Source organism: Vespa crabro, chromosome 23 (genome assembly GCF_910589235.1).
Source record: "Vespa crabro chromosome 23, iyVesCrab1.2, whole genome shotgun sequence".
Lineage (NCBI taxonomy): Eukaryota > Metazoa > Arthropoda > Insecta > Hymenoptera > Vespidae > Vespa > Vespa crabro.
This window is the reverse complement of record NC_060977.1, coordinates 638,623-659,771: the sequence shown is the minus strand read 5'-3', so window position 1 is coordinate 659,771 and position 21,149 is coordinate 638,623. Positions and strand designations below refer to the sequence as shown.

Genomic DNA, 21,149 nt, shown 5'->3' with positions numbered 1-21,149 from the left:
CTTCTTGCTTTTATCTTCGAAGATAAGAGTTTTTGAATCTAAGAGAGATTACGCGTTAAGATGCTTGTCAAAACGATTGACGGTCAGTGACCGATATCGCGAATTTCTCTACAATCTCCATCCTTCTCACATGTCGTTCCTTCGACGTTTTCACGGTAATATGTATATATGTATATGCATATATGCATAAACATATACATATACATATACATATATATATATATATGTATATAACCTAAATTCGTAGCAATTCAATCGTAGAAACAAGATGATAAAAAACGAGCCGAAGGCAACGACGCTTCGATACCACGACTTCGATGTTGGAGATGGCAACAGGAAGGACGATGTTCTCGATATAGCTCGCGCGTGCTTATACGATAGGGTTTATGAAGGGACTACCATGAGAGGGTAAGTTTTATTACGACTCAACGATTCTATTTATTACCCATTATATACCCGACCCGACGAATCGTCTTTTTCGGCGAATAATTATTTCTATAATTAAAAGGAAGGATCGCGAATCGAGAGAATGGAGGTGAAAGAACGATTCCTTTCTAAGGGGTTATCGGACCTTTTACGGTTCATTTGTGACTCCAATTTATCTCATTAACATCGCCGCGGGTATTACTATATAACGGGACACTCACTAGCACCGAGTGCATCGAAATGATGCCGAGCTTCTCTCGTTACGAGCGCATCGAGAGGAGCTGCGTAGGCGTCGCGATACTACTCGATATGCGCGACTCGGCTTATATTTTTGATCGTCCATCGAAGATTATCTTCTCGAAAGGAGGACGTGCGTGCGATAAGAAACCAACGATCGTATCGAATATTACCGATCAAGTACGATGTCAAGATTGCACTTTGACATTCACGAAGCGAACGGTGTTCAACTGGTTCCAATAACGATACGTCCACAAGGAATGCTTACGACTTTTTTAAAACGTCTACACTGCCAAATTCGTGCTTAAACGCTTTTATCCTAATTTTCTTACGGCTTTGTAACGAAGCTTAAAGTTCGTTGCACCTAGAAGAGAAACGTCGTCAACGAGGAGAAAATGCTGTCACGGCTGTCGTCCAACATTATAAGAGCGTTTTAATAGTTCTTTCTTTCTTTTATGCCTTTTGTATCTCGTGTCCCCTCACGTGACTCGAATATACCTTCCTATGCATCGGCAGTAGAATGAGTTAAATTCTTACGTTCTTATTTATGGACGCATTCATTACGTTTATCGGCGATCGTAAGGATAGTACGAATGGCATAACCGATCGAAAATAAAATAAAATGATCTTTTTCGATCTTGAGGAGGAACTCAAAGTTGTTCTCCTTCTATCGAACATGTTATTACGGTCGAGGCAACATAACACATCGTTATCGTAAAGGTGGAGTCTCCATTGATCAAAATAAAAATACTCGTCGTAGATGATCGCCGATGATTATCGTAGTCGAGCTATAAGTATAACGGGATAATCTGGATGAGTTTCCTTATCGTATCTATGTACGAGTTTATATCTAAGACTCTTTCTGGTTCAACTTGGCGCCTATAGAATCTAACGCTATTTGTCATAAAAGAATCGACCCAGTTCGATCTATCCCTTTAGCCTCTATATAGGTTCTCACAACAAGAACTGCAACAACTTTCCTAACTGATTGTAATCGGTTTTTCTGCCGTATGGACTTTGTTTTCTTCCTCCCATATGCAATTGAAACTAATTTAGCACTACTAATTCGCAGAGATTAACTGTTTCCTCTCAAACCGTCGCGTAGGTTAACTATTAAATTTATTTATTGTCCGATTTCGAACGGCTACTGGTCTGGCTTGAATTTCCGACGAAAATTCGAAAAAATATGAGCCCTCAGAAAAACGATAGGGATACGATAAATATTTATGATGATAGAATTAATTAATAGACGATAGAAATACAATACATAATATTTACGTATAACGCGTAACATTTGAATAACGAGACGAATTTATTTTTTTAGAATGGTAACGTAAGTACGTTTCGCTTTATTCATATATACGTATACGTGCGTGCGCATATATGTACACACGTATATACGTCCTAAATAAGTATTCCTGCCTAGTAAGATAATGACTCAGATAGGTACGCGCTATCTTCAAACTAGTCGTGGACAAGTGCATAATCGCTATTTCGAGATATTTTATTCGATTTTTTGCCAATGCAAATTCTTCTCTTAATCTTAAAAGTCCGACAGCCCGTCGACGCTTTTAGTTATTCGTAACGTCCTCACATTTCGAGAGAGAGAGAGAGAGAGAGAGAGAGAGAGAGAGAGAGAGAGAGAGAGCGCGTATAAAATGAATTCATCTAGAACGACCGGATAACTATTTCCTGTCTTTTATACAATGTACATTGTTTCTCTATAATTATGCGATAGGTATTTTATATACCTATTCGTTAAAGGATCAATAAAGTTTCAACTTTTTCCAATTTCGCGATTACGCACAAATGTCACTCGATAATCCTTTGCGATAAATCCAACGGAGATTTTTCTTTGTCAGAATCGACATACTATTCGTCAGAGTTCATCGACCTCCTCGCAATTCCTGGAACCTCGTCGCATTTCATTTTTCATATTTTTCATACGAATTGTCGTGTGTGCGAATGGAAGAAAAAAAAAACGATGACACGAATGGATTCCCCCTAAATTATCGACTTGACAGACCGAAGATGGATATGATATCTACATATGTCTATATAAAATGCCATCGATTTTGGGTACCTTGCAATCGATCAAGATGAGAACGACTCTAGAAATAATCTGAGGTGTAGATAAAACGTCACGGTTTCCTCGCAGGCAAGAAAAAATAAATGACTAAAATAATACAATGGTCATTAAGCGGTAATCGAGCAAATGGAAGCGGTAATAAAGAGACAAAGGAAAAGGAAAAGAAGAAACTTTTATCGACAGTAGTGCGCTGACATGAGCCGAAATAAATTAGAAATAGGAGATAATGAAATATGTCCGTTTGTCCTTAGTCATTCTGATCATTAACGTTCAACCAATTCTGAGCATTCTGTATCTTTTGCTACGAAGTTTCGACGTAGAAGAAAAAAAAATCGGGTGAAGCCCGATAGGGGATATCGGATCGCCGGACGTTTAAGATCTCGAAACGCGTTCTTGTTTCTTGCCTTTGAAATAGAAAATAAGTAAAATTGATGCGATTCGTCTTAAATATTGTTTCCTTTTTTCTTTTTTTATTCTTTTTTCTTAAACCTGAGTCAGAAACGACGCGATCTGAATAATTTTCCTCTTAAGCAATCTTTCTATCGTAAAACCGCAAGGTCTTTGTAGATGAACCGTTGCGCGTCGTACTTCCTCCCGTCATACCTCCCTCCATCTCTCGCAATTAAGCAAACGTGTTTTTCGATAAATACTTACGCTCTTATACTAGTAGTCGATTATAAATATTCAAACGTTTGTCAATCGCCTTGATTTGACGTCAATTTATTGTTTTTAACAATTAACCAATATATTTGTTATTAATGAAAACTCGTAAAAAAGCAAACGCTTACTTTTGTTTTTGTTACGACCGACGCGCAGAAAATTACATAAACGTATCCGTACTTTCGGACAATTGGCGACATCCGCGAGGTCGGCATTATTACGCGAAACGCGGACGATAAGAAAGATTCGCGGTAAGAGCGTAGATCAGTCTTAGTTTTAAATGTAACCATAGTTACCCGGAACATTTAAGTGGAACACTTACGAAGCTGTTTCTAGGACAGTAGTTTTGAACTTTATACACAATGGACCTCCAAACTTACAACCCTATGTCAGTGGTGTCGTCTAAACTCCCTGAAACTCGGTCAAATTTACGCACGTCCAAAGCTTTTATATTTATTCATTCGACATTAAAACGCGAGTATCGGTGGGCCACGACTTAAATAAAATCCTTTCCCTTCGGTAGGACGATTAAGGACGAACCGGCGATTATTTCTTATTTCGATCAGCAAGCAAGAAACATCTCTTTCTATGCAAATTACCATGAGTCACGATCGCTATTTGACCATCCTACAAATTTATTGTTAGTTTTTCATACTAAAACGAAGAATAAGAAGAGAGAAGGACGTTTCAGGGAGAAGCATTGACGTTTCTAGCGTCTAGTCATTCGATAGAGCCGTTCGACTCGTTAATCGCATATGGATAATTAATCAGACCCACCGAAGGATCTCTCTCTCTCTCTCTCTCTCTCTCTCTCTCCTTCTCTCTCTCTCTCCTTCTCTCTCTCTCTCTCTCTCTCTCTTTCTCTCTCTCTCTCTCTTTCTCTCTCTCTTTCTCTTTCTCTCTCTCTCTATGGATGGTCGTCAATCTATCCTGTAACACAACCGGTCGAAACCAGTTTTCTCTCTTTTCTCGTAAAGCCTTCGAACGTTCGATCTTTGTTGGAGCTCGCGCTGCGACGTAGACTTTCTAGACTTTTATTAAATAATCACTCTTTGCCATCGGCTATAATCGTTGTATTTGTCATAAGTGTGGAAAAACTTTTAATATATTTTTTTTTCTAACTCAATAAATAGAAAACGATTTGGTTTTCGTTAAAGGTAACGTAAAAAGGTTTCCTAAATTAGGATTGCTTTATGGAAAACGCGATGAATCCGCATAAGTTTTAGCCATCCGAAGTCAATCCGAGTGAAACGTTTAACCGAACGAAATGCTCGGGTTTCGATTTAAGCGTACAAAGAATATATCAATAGAAAGGATATCGATATGTGCGAGAAGGATAGCGATACTGGATTAATACGTCTGGCGTAATTTTGATCGAGCGCGCCTTTTCGCGTCGAAAGCAACATGGAAAAGCGACGATGAGGACGGAGAAATAAGAGAAAAGGAGAGTCGTCGAAACTCCGTGGCGCTAGGAACGAGAGTGACTGAGAGAGAATCAGTGAGGTAGGGAGAGGGCGTTTAAATACGAGGAGAAACGCGCGCGGCCGTTCAGTCCGGCGCCACGCTCCAAACCGTTCCGCATACATATGCATATACTCGGACTCGAGCAAGATAAAGAGAGAAAAAGAGAAGAGAAAGAGAAGAGATCCTATCCTTTCGTAGGATAACCTCGGAAGGAAGGGAGACCGGTGGATGGGAAAATTTTCTATCTAACCCAATGACATTGTAAACAAAACAAAAAAATCAAGTACAAACTTTTTAGTGTGTGTTTATCATGTGCTAGTGAGAAAAGAGGATAGGCGAGCGAGCGAGCGAGTGAAGAAAACAAGAATTACACAAAAATTTGAGAAAGAATCGAGACTGAGGCAGAATAATAACGTCAACATGACAAACAGTATGAAGCAAACCGTCATTAAGTGAGTTTTAGATTTAATTGCAATATTTCTTCTCCTTTATCATGCGTAATCATGAGAAACGTTTAGTTATTTCGTTAAGAACTTGGAAGAGAAATGATAGCTGGCAGTAGGCTAAAAGATTCTACAGTTCAAATAAATATTGTTGTTTTACTCTCTAAGATTAGATCCAGTGTCTAACGAAATTGAATTCGATTCGATTAATAAATCGAAGAGGCCTATGACTAAAATGCGATAAAATTAATCAAATAAACGTTTAAATTAACAGATACAGGAATCATATTTTTTCGATCGCGTAAACGAAGAAGCCATAAGACGTCGTTTTTACTACAAGCGCGCAGCATGCGATTTTTACGCGATTTATACAGAGAGAGAGAGAGAGAGAGAGAGGGAGGGAGGGAGAGAGAGAGCAACGCGGGTTGCTTGATCGTAAGATGCAGCTTTCCCGTATTGAGTTTTATGTTTCTTTTCTTCCCGGTTGATTTTTACGAGGGACCGTTCCCGCCTGTGTATAGTAGAAATCCGCGCGTACCGCTATTATCGGCTAGATAGGTCTACCGATACTTTACGTAACGCCGGTAAAAAGCCGCCGATCGGTCGATCGGTCAATCGGTGAAACCAGTCAAGTTCGATCGAGAATAAAAAGTATATCGCGGAAGATGAAAGTTTAACCAAGATTGTTGTTCTTTCAACGATTCGAATCTACAGAGTATCTTTTTTCTTTACAACTAATTCTATCATTTCAGTCGTTTTATCCTATCGTAAATTTTCCTATTTCTCGAGATATCGTAGAAACCTTGAAAAGAATAAAACGTGCAGCTCGAGGAATAATTATTATTCGAATAACCGTACAGCCACCATCGACGAGAAATCGAACTGTAAATTTCGAAACTAGAGACTCTGTTGGACCTCGTCAAGCTTTGCCTTATCGCTACTACATCGCAATTAGAAGATCTTATCTTCAATTTCGTTCGGCAACAATTATATCTCGAAAGAAATCGGCCTCACGTGGGTCTTCACGACGATCAAGATGATCGTGCATATGTCTGGACCATATTATCACGTTGCTTCGTTTAGAGATCTTGTTTTCTCTCACATAAATTATCTTGTCTTACAAATTCGAATGAATAAACGAGCGATAAAAGTAGAAATCTCGTGATTTCAATGCACGTCAGGATTCTGACGATAATAAAACACGTCGGCCAGGCATCGATGTTACGCTCGAGAACTTTTCTTTTATCCTTTGATTTAAAAAATGCAATTATCGCTTTAATCTCGTCTTTAAGCTCGATTAAAATATACGAAAAAGTTGACTATTTCGTCGTATCGTAGATCATTAATTTTCTTGGGACTACGACGAAAGAATGGATGGAAATTCTTTCAAAGAATATTAAAGCACGCGCGCGCACGCACGTGAACGTACACGTTGATCGATTCAATTATCGAGGTCTTACTAACAATAGAGCTGCATGTTAAACGCACTTTGCGCCAAAGTGGAACGAAATAAGACGATATGGTATAGCACGTAAAGATCGAAATTCAGTTAGCAAGTTACTTTTGTCTTTCTCTTCGCGTATCATATATATACATATATATATATATTAAGGATTAATATATATATATATTAATCCTTAATATATATATATATGTATATATATATATATATATATATATATATATATATATTACAGATAATAGATTCGCGATACAATCTTTAATCGTATTTCGTACCTCGCAATACACCTAAAAAGTTATATAATAAAGGTACAATAAAAGCTATGAATAAAAATGAACGAATAAGAAGTTCAGATTTTTCAAGGATGTCGTTTAAACCTAAATTTAGATCATTACCTTTATCTAATTTTCGACGAAACAAAGCGCACGTATCGTTGAAAAGAAAACGACACTCGATGCTCGCTCGTAAACACTTGAAATTTCCAAAGCCTGCTAAAGGTCGAGTCGCGAGCGTAGTGAAAGTTCCACGATCCCGTTTATCCTCCAGACACTCATTGCCGTTCATGGTGCAAGTTTACAAATGTCTACCAAGTCGCAAAGCGTTATAACAATAAGCCGACAGAACGAGATTATTTCCTATGAAGCTATTAGACTTCGATATTCTTCGTGATAGTCTTGCATTAAAGTTTGATCTCGCCCGATGGAACGAAATCATTTTCTATAGCCGAAATAATTGGCGACATTTTCGTAATATCGCCAACAATAATATTATCTTCAAAAGAGATGAATATAATACTATAAGCCGTAAGCACGTTTAAATTCCTTTTCCAAGGTTCGCCGAGTTCTTCTTTTGTTTGAAAAGCAATTACGATGCATCTCGTAAAACAACAAACGATATGCGTGACGAATATATGTCGAATACAACGATATTTTCTTTAAAAACTACTTTCCTTCGATTAATCTATTACATAAAGATTTTCATGCTGCACCGATAGACGTAAGTACATCGTAGATACCGGCTAATTGTAAATCGAAATGAATATGTATATGGTAAAATCGTAATGGCACCCGTGCATACCTATATCACGGATGCGAAAGGAAATCTGGAAATACCGTAAGCTTCGATGCGTTGAAAAAAAGAAAAAAGAAAAAAGAAAAAAAAACAGAAAGAGCCGAGAAAGACATAAAAGAACAAAATGTCCTCTCATATAAATTCCGCGATAACGAGCGGCCAACGAGCCGTTCGATGGATGATCTCGTATCTCGCGCAATTATCGAAATTGATTTATCTTCCCCGAGTAATTTCGGACGAGAGTGGATTCTCGTTTCAATCGACGTTGCAATAAATCGATTCGTTGCTGGACGAGATAGGACGCGTTTGCCGACGAGAAAAACGAGAAGGTGGTAATAGAAATTGACAAGTAAAGGATCACGTTGTTAATGGTTAAAAGGCACATTTTGCAATTAACTTATGGTTACTTTTGAATTGCGCTGAGATAAATCTCATGCCGCGGGATTCGTTTAATCGTACCTCTCTTCTATCATACGGGTCGTATCCACTCGAATTAATTACCGGTAACTCCTCGTAACGACGTTACGACGTTACGACGTTATGGCGTTACGGCGTTACGACGTTACGACGTTACGACGTTACGACGTTACGACGTTATGCATATCGTTTAACAGCAGTTACAACGAACGTAGTCATACGCGATATTCCGAATATTATCCATTAGATAAATATTACATAGTAGTTATCTTTAAATTAAATAGGGTACGAAAAATAAGTTGGCTCGGAAAAACGCATTATTTCCATTTATACATTTGATTAGTAATTATGTGTGATGCAACTAAGGATATTCTATCCACGTGATAGGATCGTTGGAGCGTTAGCACGGAAACGTGCTTTTGTCCTCGAGCTCGGTTAGGAGTACTCGCGTGTCCTACGTATATTTCTTGCGAAACCTCACAATATCGTGGTTCCGCAAGAGAAGGTGCTAGAAAAGAGCTACGCAGACGTTGCATTCGATAATTTCCGCGATATCGCATCGCCTTGTCGGGGTTGCATAATCTCATGTTTGCTAGGTGCACATTGATGCGTATATATATATATATATATATATATATATATATACATATAATATATATACATGTATATACATATATATATATATATATATATATATATATATATATATATATGTGCATGTACATATATCGAGAAGGAAAGAAGGAAGAAGCGAAGGAGGAAGTAAGAGAAAAATAAGCGGAAGCTTCGTGCGTTATTATATCGGACGAAAAAAAAGCACGCGAGACACGATTTTGTATAAGAGCCACTCTCCTCGAGTATTACTTTTCCTCTTGTTCACAAGTCTTTGCACTTGTAAAAGAAGATAACTCATAGGTACGACAAATAAAACATGGTTCCGATAATAGTAATGAAATTATAATCGTTTTTGAATAATTATTCAAGATACGAGTTGCCATATCTCTAACATCTCGACGACCATTGGCAGACACGCCTTTGCGATTATTCTTGCTCAAGGGAACGTTACGCAAGTCGATTTCAAAAATATTTTCTTTGGCAGCGTAGCTAATAAAGCGAACGATCAGTGTATCGCGACATCTCTCACTCTTATCATCTTCGTACGATAAATCTGACGGTGGCCATATCGGCCACCACGAGTTTATTCGTTTCCTCGTATTACGAGCCCCGACTATTCTCTTTTTCTCAGATTCATGTTAACAGTCCGTTTCTACAATTTCGAGCTTCCCAAGAGATCGTGCACGATCGGTTCAATAGGGACGAATATTCTCTCCTTATCGGTTCTTTTCTTTCATGATTCCATAAGCAGAGTCTTACTTTCTACAGGAAACGACGTTTCCGCCTGTCGAGAAGCAAGCATATACGATCCTGTATTTTGCGAACCAATCAATGTAAGATACATAACGTCGTTTATTTACGTCGATTAAAAGTATGCCATCGTTTGTAAGTAAGTACGTATTTCAAAGAGATACCTTGAAATTTTGTATGCTTATAACAGACTCGATCGCGCGCGCACTCGTGTGTATGTGTACGCGCGCACGCGCGTGCGCGCGTGTATATGTGTGTGTTTCCCGTCGATTCGTACGTATACCTGTAGACGTATCGAATAGAACGGCTGGCTTCCTCTCCATACAAAATTACTGAACGTACGCTGATATTTATAAACATATATCGTTCTAGAATAAGACCGAGAAGGGATAGCATGAGACACATATTGTAAGAGAAATTTGACCGAATGGAGAGGGAACTACCATTATACGTCGTTTCTCTCCGCAGGTATATACATACATCAACTTTTAGATTCGCGAAGCAGCCGAGAACGAATTCGTATTCCGCGCACCTTTCGAATCGTTTGTACTCGAATCGCATTTGCCTCTCGTCGAGTAACTGGCCTAGAGTTCGGAATAAATTTCGAGCCACGAGGTCTCTTGCCTTTCTTATGTAGCTTATACCTTGCATTCTATGTCGAATCGAAGGAAAAGCGAGTCAAAGGAAAAATTTCATTTGAAAATCGTGAAAAAAGTCACGTCGGGGCAAAATATTATCGACCTTGATAGCAATTGGCAAATCGCGGGAGAACATGATTTAATAAATTGCTATAGAATTCAAGTGAGCAAATTAATTCCATTTAAAAGAGTCTTCCATGATCTTGTAATTTGCGGAAATGAAAAAATCTACTATTATCAATTACATACTGTATGTCGCGTAAGAAACTATAAAAGAGATTGAGAGAAGAAGGAAAAGGTAAAAGATGAGAATCAAGAAGAGGAAGACGAAAGATTTCGCTGAAGGACATTGTTTGAAGATGAAGAAATAGAAGGAAATGAAACGAAACGAAACGAAACGAAACGAAACGAAAGATGAAAGATAAAAGTACCGTCCAAAGATAGTATGTTCGACTAAGATGATAACACTCGTTCTTTTTCGGATTAACATATATACTTTTTTAGCGTATATACTTGATGTGCTGACGCGGTCGGTTAGTCGGTCGGTTCGTCGCTCTTTGTTTGTTTCTTTTTTTGATGAAAAGTATGTTGAACGATCGACCGTTCGATTTGAGACGCTACCAGTCGAATCGTTCTATCAAAAGGTTACCGTCTAGTCGTCGAACGAGACTCGATTACAAACACAATATATATATAGCAACGACATAAAGGCAACGATATATACCAACAATAGCTTTCTATTGCGAGGCTGATACACATAGATATTATATCTAAGATCGAAGAGTTTGGGATCGATATTTATCGAGAGTCAGGATCAATTTAACCGTTAGCTAATTTATTATGCACGCTCACATTATATCTAGCCGCGTTAAAATCGTTATAAATTCATAATTATCGATACTCGTTTCTCGTTGGATCGATCTCGTTTGCGATTTCATGAGCGTTGACTCGATTGACTGATCACTGGACCGACAAATTCGAGATCGAATGCGAACCTAATTTTGATATTCTGGCAAAATTGATGCGACAACCGTATCTTCGTCGATGAAGTTCGTTCCTCGTAAAACGATGAAAAATTTCAAATCATTATCTAATGTAAACTTTTATGGAAATGTGACTGTTCGTTCATCGAGCATGGTGAAGAATTTATGATGAAAGAGAAGAAATTGTTTTTAATTATAATTTGAAGGATAGGCCTTACAATTTTCCGCCTTCTAATTCCTACACATATTCTACATGAATATATGTAAACTTATTCACGCCGAGGACGAGAAACCTGTTGCATTCTTATGATTTTTACGATTCTTACGACGTTTTTACGACTATTGCAAATCGATGTCGATCAAGCGTCAAAAGAAATCTAATTGTAAGCTTTTCCCGTCGTCTTTCTTAAGCTTCCAGCGATCGGTAAATAAAGTAACACCGGGACTTTCTCGCAATTATTCAACCGTGGCGTGGCCGATATATCCGTACGAGCTCTCTCAAACGAACGTTGAATTAAACGCCGTTCAAGGCAATAACATTTCGATCATTATTACAGCCAATACCTATGATATTACCATAAATTCTAACGAAGCAGGCATTGTACCTAAATTATATATATCTTTATTATCCTTCGCCGCTAATATAATATTCCCTGTATACGTTGATAACGTTGTATACTATGATAACGTATACTCCTGGAATCATCAATGTTCGCCCGTATACTTGCTTTTGCAATGAAATAAAAAATATATACACAGGTATAGGACGTACATATGTGCGTCCGAAATCTCGTGGCATTGTGCAACGCACCAAACAGGTCATTACACTCGGTATGCATCGTCTCGTAGATGAAACTCTGTTGCGTTGCTCGGCATTTGCCCAAGTAGTACCTACACCTACAAGATATTATATCTTTAAGTTATTCAAGTAGGATATGTATATTCATGTGCGTGCATGACGCGAATCACTTAACGGCCATTTCAGGCCATAAACTGACCTGAAAGCTTGGATACAACAACCTTGGATACAACAAGATGCATTTTATTTTTCGTTCGAAAGAACTCTCCTTATTTTGTTTTTACTTATTTTCCATTTACGATGTTTCATTGCGCCGTTACAATATTATTAATTATAATTATCGTATATTAATTATTATAATGAAACTTTTTCTCAGAAAGAGAAATCGATAATGCCATCGACAAATATAGAGAAATATTCTTGGCTTAATGTTAAGGTGTTCCTATATTCCCTTTTCACTATCGCAAAATGACTAGCCCATACGTCGACGATAACGATACAAAAGAACGTGCGAAGCGATTGCGATATTCCAACTGAGTAAGTACTTATGAGCTTTATCGTAATTACCTCGAGCGCGGAAAAAGGACGAGTTTTCCGCTGCGTTTAATTCCCGCGCCGAAGATATTTCTCGGTGCGTTCCTTAACGTCGATTTATTATTCTTCGACTATTTCGAACGACACATGGTTCGTCTTTATTGCTTTGGATACGTACACACACATACATGTATATACATACATACACATATATGCGCGCGTGTGTGTATATCGGACTCGCTTTCAAGTCCTTCGATCGATCTCGTCGATAAAATTGGCAAATCGCAAAAACCATCCTTTCTTCCTTTCTAATCCGATAGAGACACGCTTAATCGAACTTTAACGAAAAACATTATCGGATACCAGTCGCTTGCGACAAGAAATTATTCAATCGTAAAGAATGAACGGACGTTTGGGGAGTAAAAGAAAGAAATGTCCAAATCATTTATCGTGTCAGTTTTCTTTCGTTTACGTAACGACAAACAGGTTGAATAGGAAGAAATTTCAATCACGACCAAGACAATTCATAATTTTACCAGATCGATAGGAATAGCATTCGTAGCAATCGTAAATTACGATTCATTGCAATTCCGAACCTCCTCGTACACTTCTATTACCAAATAAATTGTCATAAAACAAATGTATATATGATAAACGTCCATAGGAAACGTACGAACGGATTGTTTTTTACCTTCATCTGCCTTTCCAGAAACCCAACATGGTGGAAGAGACGATCGGCTTTGGAACGTGGATTAACGGTAATCGCAGTGTCCGGTGTCCTCTTATGCATCGCCCTGGCCGTCGCGCTCGGTGTATTGGCCGCGAATGCAGCATCTTGCGAGCAATCGTCGAACGGTAAGATATGTTATTTGTTATCTTTTTCTACAATGCGCTTCTCCATTACACGCCCGATTACTAATCCAATTCTCAATTAATAATAATTAAGCTCTTGATAAATATTGTTGAAAGAATCGTCTATGCGATTACGAATCGTGTTGTTCATTCGGCGCAACGGAGAACGGAATAGATTGCGTGCGATCGAATGATTGAAAAATAAATAAAGAAGAAAGAAAGAAAGAAAGAAAGAAAGAAAGAAAGAAAGAAGAAAAGAAAGAAAGAAAAAAAAGAAAAAAAGAGAGAAATATATTAATTCCATTCTGCTGATTCTGACGCATATCAGTATATTTTTGGAATCGTCGATTACAGGAATCGCGTCAGAATCAATAGTGTTTTGAAAGTTAGTCACTAACCACGGTCGGTGTAATCGCGTAAAACTATAAAATACATAAGCATCGAAGGCGATAACGCAGTAGAGTGTTTTAAAATATTTGAGTTAATTTACATTAACATCCGTAGACCGTGATATTTTTGGTTGTTCGACGTTTCCTACGACATCGAAAAGATTTCGAAAGATTGAAGAAAAGAGAAAAAGAGATGAAAGAAAAAGTTTCAATGCTCCTAATTAATCATTACGTTGGATAAAATCGCGAAACGACTAGAGAATTTGATTTTGATTTGGCATCGTAAAAGTACAAGAACAAGCATACAGGTATAATATTATATGAAGGACGAAGCGCGTCTATTAACTGCGTTCGCTTTTATTAACACAATTATTCTACGATAGTCAACAAGGATGGAGGAATAGATCGCAACGATATCTTTTTCATTTGAGCTCGTTGATCTTGCTTTGTTTGTCGCTCATTTTGTCACTTGTAAAACCGTTCGATAATCTATGTCGAACGCAATTATTTCATATAGATTAGGCGTTGAATTGGCATTAAATAGGGATCAATCGCGATCTCTTCGTCTTTTGCGAGAGCGTAGTTAGGTAGCACATTCACCATTAAGTACAATAAGTTCCGACGCAAGAAATTTATCAACAAGCGTTATCTCTTTTCGCAAATGTATATTCTCTCGTTTTAACAATTAAATACGCGCAACGCGTTCACGCTCAGTTCACAGTTCCATTGGCTTCGAAAAGCTTGGCCGCGCCGAATATTTATTTTTGAAGCTAAGACAGTGAAGAATTGGAATCATTCTGCTTTGTATCGGTTACTTGAATCCATCAACGAGATGTCGATAGAGAAACATTAATACATCATTGCAATACATACATTAATACATCATTGCAATACATACTTTACTATTTTTCGTTTCTATTCCCAATCGTTCACGTTTATAGAGATGGGAATAGCTTTAGAATAGCTTTGCAGTAATATCATGTAATGTTGCATATAATTTTTTGCACTCGCCAATCCGCATCTGCACGTACAACATCTGCACGCGCCATAAGTTGCCGTTAATTCAGAGCAACTACCGTCCACAGCGGAAGCTCTAAAAGTAATCAAAGATACCGCCGCCGCCACCACCATCGATCGTCAACCATCGGAGAAAGAAAACATATGCTTCTCTCCAGGATGCGTTCACACGGGTGAGTTTTGATAAAGATGTAAAAGAAAGATTTTTTTCATTAAAAAAAGAATGCGTGATCGCATTGACTCTCCTAAACGTTTATAAATAAAGCGTCCAAAGTATTGGAGAACATGGATCCCGATGTTGAGCCCTGCGACGACTTTTACAAGTTCGCCTGCGGTGGTTTTCTCAAGTCAACCATCATTCCGGACGACAAAACTAGCGTAAATACATTTAGCGTTATCAGCGATAATCTTCAGCAACAACTTAGAACGAGTATCGAGGAGAAGAGCCCGGCGAATGAACCACGCCCGTTCACGTTGGCCAAGATTTTTTATAAAACTTGTATGAATAACAGTGAGTAATACGGCTCTTATTACAAAATTTGTTTAAAAAAATCATCCTGCCTATCCAAATCCGAAACATATTGTATCGTTTTTTTTTCTTTTTTCCTTTTAGAGGCTATCGAAGAGAAAGGTTTAGAACCGTTGCTTAATATTTTGCAAGTATTAGGCGGTTGGCCTGTACTAGAAGGTGACGCCTGGAAAGAAGAGAATTTCAATTGGAAGGATTCGGTATATAAATTCCGAACAAAGGGTTATTCTGTCGACTACTTCATAGACTTTAGCATTGGCGTTGACTTGAAGAACAGCACGATACGTATTATCGACGTAAGTCGTACGATTAATTCTATCCTAGTTTAATCCTAGTTTGATCAAGCATCAACTAACATTCTAACGTTCATATGCTTGCTTGCAGCTGGATCAAGCGTCGCTCGGTTTGTCACGCGAGTACTTATCCAAGGGCTTCACTGATAAAATCGTCCAAGCTTATTACAGTTACATGGTCGATATAGCTGTAATTCTTGGAGCCGACAAGAGTAGAGCCAAAACGGAACTCAGAGATTCTTTGGATTTCGAAATGAAACTCGCTAATGTAAGTTTTACGCGGTTCTTTCATTTTACGCCGCATATATCATTTCGATATTTATCCTTTTTCTTCAAACAGATATCGTTGCCAAATGAAAAACGACGTAACGCCACGTTATTATACAATCCAATGACCATAAAGGAATTATCAAACAAATTTCCAAGCATACCATGGATGGAATATTTTAACACGCTATTGGCACCGACCGTTCAGATTGAGGAAAACGAGGTGGTGATCGTCAGTGTGCCAAGCTATATAAAAAGTTTGGAACAACTTTTGAGTGAGACACCGAAAAGGGTACAAGCAAATTATGTCATGTGGAGGGCGGCTGCCGCATCGGTCAGCTATCTTACGGAGGACATCAGAAAGAGGCAGCTTCAATATTCGACGGCTTTAAGCGGTAAAACTGAGAGAGAGGCCAGATGGAAGGAGTGCGTCGACATAGTTTCCGCAAGTTTATCCATAAGCGTTGGCGCGATGTATGTTAGGAAATATTTCAAGGAGGACGCTAAAAAAAATGCCCTCGAAATGGTCGCCGACATTAGGGAAGAATTTACTAAGATTTTGAAGAAGGTAAAATAATATCGTAATAATTTCGAATGATAATAATAATAATAATACATTATTATTATTTCGCCGCGGACTCCTTTTAGGTCGATTGGATGGATGAACAAACTAAAGAGAGCGCATTAGACAAAGCGGCATCAATGTCCAGTCACATTGCTTATCCTGACGAATTGTTGGACGACAAGAAGCTCGAGGAATTTTACGAGAAACTCGAACTGACCGAAGGGAATTATCTCGAGAGTATTTTAAACCTAACCCATTTCGGAATAGAATATTCTTTTAGCAGACTTAGAAAACCAGTTAACAAGAGTGACTGGAGAGCTCATGGGAAACCAGCGATCGTAAATGCGTTTTATTCGTCAATAGAAAACAGTATTCGTACGTTATCCTTATTACCTTAAGGATCTCTCATTTATCACATTGAATAAAAGTCGCACGACCGATATAATTTTTTCAAACGTACACGCAGAATTCCCAGCTGGCATTCTTCAAGGAGCTTTCTTTAACAATGATCGGCCACGATACATGAATTATGGTGCTATCGGATTTGTCATTGGTCACGAAATCACGCACGGTTTCGACGATCAGGGCAGACAATTCGATAAGGAAGGAAATCTCGTTGATTGGTGGGCGCCAGAAACCAAAGAAAATTACCTGGAAAGAGCAGAGTGCATTGTTCAACAGTATGGAAATTACACCGTCGAGGAAGTCGGTTTGAAAGTAAGAAAATTTCTCCCTCTCACGTGTTATTCATCGAGGCCTTATTCAGATCTTATTGTTTTATTCTTCTGCCGAGCCTGCTATCGCATTAACGTGCTCTCTTGCTTATAGTTAAATGGGATTAATACGCAAGGTGAGAATATCGCGGACAATGGTGGCATCAAGGAGGCCTACTTTGCATACAAAGAATGGGTTAAGCGAAATCATCCTGAACAGAAATTACCAGGACTTTTCTATACGCCCGAACAAATGTTTTGGATAAGCGCTGCCAATACTTGGTGCAGTAAATATCGGCCCGAGACCATGAAGCTTCGTATCACGACGGGATTCCATAGTCCTGGCGAATTTCGTGTTTTGGGTCCGTTCTCGAATATGGATGAATTTTCGAAAGACTTCAATTGCCCGGTTGGTTCCAAGATGAATCCCGAAAAGAAATGTTCTGTTTGGTAGACCACGTCGATCGACAAATACCTTATCTTATTACCTTAGTCACAATGAATCCAACGATAAACGACGTGTTTTCGATGTACATGCGTAGTTATCTATGGTACATCGTTGATTTAGCAGACCTCCAATATGCGTCCTTAAAGGACGCGAAGGTCCGCTTTAAAGATGCTTTATACCAATAACGACGAACATGTTTCGTAAAGTCTTAATTTTTTTTTTTTTTTTTTTTTTTTTTTTAACGTGGTTAAACGTCTAAACTTGAAAATGAATATATAATATTATCTATTGGTGTTTCTGGCAATGGTCAAATGATTTCTAATTGATTAGATTATAATCGATTAGAATTTTATGTGTTTATAGATAAATCTGGTGTTTCAAACGCTACATTTGCCAACGACTATTGCCTTTTTATATATTAGAAAAAGAAAAAAAAAAGAAAAATGAAAAAAAAAGAAAAAAGAAAAAAAAGAAAAAAGAAAAAAAAAAGAAAAACTATATCTCGTTTATGCTACGTGTTATGTAAATAAAAGTGAATGGTAGATATCGTCTAGCTACAAGCACCGTTAATGATTATTTTTTCGTTAAATTTTACATTTACACATAAATAACGAAGCAATTGTTGCACACGCGCGCGCGGTAGGTTGTATTAAATTTTCTATCGTTAGTTTATCGTTAATAATTTTCATTAATATTCATTATCCAATATTAATAGGGGAATATATGTATTGGAATGAAATATGGTTTTATTTTGTAACAATTTATGAAAATCGATATATCACTTTTATAGGATTAACTTCCTTTGATATTAGAGAGTAACACGAGACTGTTAAAGTTTCTGCTGAGAAAAAAAATGTAAGATTAATTCTCTTAAAGATATTCCTTCGTATTAGTCTAACAACGACAATACGTTCCGTTGGTACTTTCCTTTTCAATGGTAACTAAGCTCATTAGAGAACCATACGATTGTTAACTATAGTTACCGTCTCAAAGTACTTAGATTATCTAGTATTAATCATAGTTATATCGCACAACCAATAAGAAAAATATATGTCCTTGGTTTTTATATTATCATACTATTTTTGTATATATGTCTATGGATTAGCATTTATTTTTTATCCTTCAATTTTCTTTTTACGACGTATCTATAGCACCGCAATGTAGCATTTTAACAGTTAGATATTCAATAATTATATTTATTATAACGATGTATTATTTTCTTTTACTATTCAAATAGACAAGTATACGTATGCATATGTTGAGTATAAACTTTTAAATATGAGGGCGTAAAAAGGAAGAAAAGAAAAAAGGAAGAACAAAAAAAAATAAAAATAAAAAATTAACAAAAAGAAAGAACCGCAGATGACCAAGTGAATACAATTAAGTTTCCTATTAATTTCATAAACAGATTCATAAACAGATACTCCATGAAAAGATCTAATTATTTAATAATACAATGTGCAATAAATTAAAAGTACATTGTAAGCGAGCTCACTTGGAATTAAATTGGACAATGAATAAGAGGGTAGGTATCTCAAATGTATCTCCTGCTGCTACATTACAAAGTGCCAATATAATTGGGCTGTTAAATGATCTTTAATTATATGCATAGCAATGATCAAGACCCGTGTGTACATATTCTCTATTTAAAATCAATTTTAAGTGTAAAACAGTCAAAAGAAAAGAAAAGAAAAGAAAAGAAAGAAAAACATGATGTTTTCAGAAAAAATAACTTGAACCTTGCGAATTGAAAAAGATCCGTGATAAGCGTCTGTGCAAAATAAAGAAGGAACAACATACTTTTTTACCTTATTAAACTTCAATTTGTAAGATTACAAATTAATTTCACTACGTGTTATATCATTTGGAGATATAGAATGTAAAAGTGGAAAATACGATATACCATAAAAATATTCACTACTTCTGTTCTTGGGCCTCACAACTTGGCACGCCCATTAAGTCCAGCGTTTTGCTGTAAATATAGGTCATGTTTCTCTTATCGTTACATATCAAATTGAATTAATTATTTTGTTGCTGCGGTTTGGACCATTCTACGCTTAAAATAAGATGATCGTATCCATAACCGTCAAGAGTAGCAATTGCTTTGGCGGCCTCTGCTCTATATTTGAAATGGACATATGCGAATCCTTTGCATAAAGTAGTTTGTTTCTCCTTTGCTAAATATTGTTTTACAACTGTTCCAAAAGGTTTAACAAGTTCATCTAAATCTGCATCCGTAGTACTTTGGGACAAATTAGAAATACGAATGGCTGTGGTGTCATCCCTGCGTTGCATTTGCATCGCATCGCCACGCTTATTGCCACCATCTCGCATACTCGGCGGTACATATTTACTTCCTTGCGGTTTCAATTCAGCTATTGCTGCACCAGGAACAGCTGGGTTGACAAGGGGCTTCTTATCATCCGGAACTTTTCCTAAAAATAATAATACTTATAGTTTGAAATCTATCCTTTTGGAATCTATAAAAGGTTCCTTTAGACATACGTACCACCAGCAAGCACGGTATCTTTGTATGGACACTTTGACGTCCAATGATCTCCGTTACAGTTACGACATTTAACAACACCTTTGTCACCCATATTTTTCAATTTATCAAGAGTATCTTCTTCTACTTTATTTTCTTCTTCTTTACTAGATATAAACTGCATAAAGACATCTTCTGCACCAACCGTAGTAGCAGGATTGGGACCTGGCCTGTCGTCGGCAGAGTCTCCAAATTTGGCCCAATTCTTTCTTGCAGCTATAGTTTTTGATACTATACGACGTTCTATTTTATATGTGCGCACAACTTTTACCTTCTTATTATCTTGATTATATTTGTATTCTGTAAGTATCTTAAATCCATTCTCATAAACCTCAGAGGGCGGAGGCAGTACTCCTCCTTCTTCTTCGACTTCATCCGCCCAACTGGACTTTATGTCAGATGCTACCGGCATTTCTACAATATACAAATTGTCATTATTATTCAAATATTATGTGCCAATGAACTATATTGCCAATATATACAAAAACATATACAACTGCCAGATGAAATCTCATTTACGCATTTAGGTTAGGTACCTCAAATATGTACGTATGCATGTATGAGGTTAGAAAATCATTATTCCGAAGTCTATATAATATATAAAACTCTATTCTAATCTAAATACGTAATAATTACGAGTAATAAATATTATTACAGGGAAATTGAAACTATGTTCAAGGTTGCAAGGAAAGTTTTATTCTTGCACAAGACGCGTACATATCGGAATACCGTGAGATTAGTCTATGGGAGATAAATGGAATGAATACTTGAAAATTTCATACGTAACCTTAGCGATTTGTTCTTGTAAATCGGTAAAAATCTATGATTAACTTGAAATATAATTGAAGGATTGAGAAAGTCCGGACGGTATGTCAACCAGAAAATGTGATACTTATAAAAATGGTGGAACTTCCGCATGTAAAATGTCCAGTTATTAGAGCAG

At 37.3% G+C, this 21,149-nt stretch overlaps 2 protein-coding genes across 6 annotated transcripts; one reads left to right on the top strand and one right to left on the bottom strand.

Annotated features, from left to right (window-relative positions):
- The first annotated feature begins 253 nt into the window (after positions 1-253).
- On the top strand, positions 254-18,727 carry LOC124432044 (neprilysin-2-like). 5 transcript variants are annotated; one of them, XM_046980551.1, is made up of 10 exons: positions 254-408; positions 13,298-13,443; positions 14,882-15,019; positions 15,112-15,357; positions 15,460-15,671; positions 15,760-15,936; positions 16,009-16,503; positions 16,584-16,875; positions 16,967-17,217; positions 17,329-18,727. In XM_046980551.1, exons 1-10 carry the CDS (start codon positions 269-271, stop codon positions 17,665-17,667), a joined length of 2,436 nt encoding a protein of 811 aa, XP_046836507.1. In that variant the 5' UTR covers positions 254-268; the 3' UTR covers positions 17,668-18,727. The 5 variants fall into 5 exon arrangements, with proteins under 5 accessions (XP_046836507.1, XP_046836509.1, XP_046836508.1 ...); XM_046980553.1 differs by having other exon boundaries at positions 262-408; positions 14,915-15,019; XM_046980552.1 differs by having other exon boundaries at positions 262-408; positions 14,897-15,019.
- Positions 18,388-21,148, bottom strand: LOC124432049 (eukaryotic translation initiation factor 3 subunit G). Its single transcript, XM_046980562.1, has 3 exons — positions 20,994-21,148; positions 20,171-20,620; positions 18,388-20,096 (listed from the first exon to the last, which is right to left on the bottom strand). The coding sequence occupies exons 2-3, from the start codon at positions 20,616-20,618 to the stop codon at positions 19,681-19,683; spliced, it is 864 nt and encodes a 287-aa protein (XP_046836518.1). The 5' UTR covers positions 20,619-20,620; positions 20,994-21,148; the 3' UTR covers positions 18,388-19,680.
- Position 21,149: the final 1 nt, after the last annotated feature.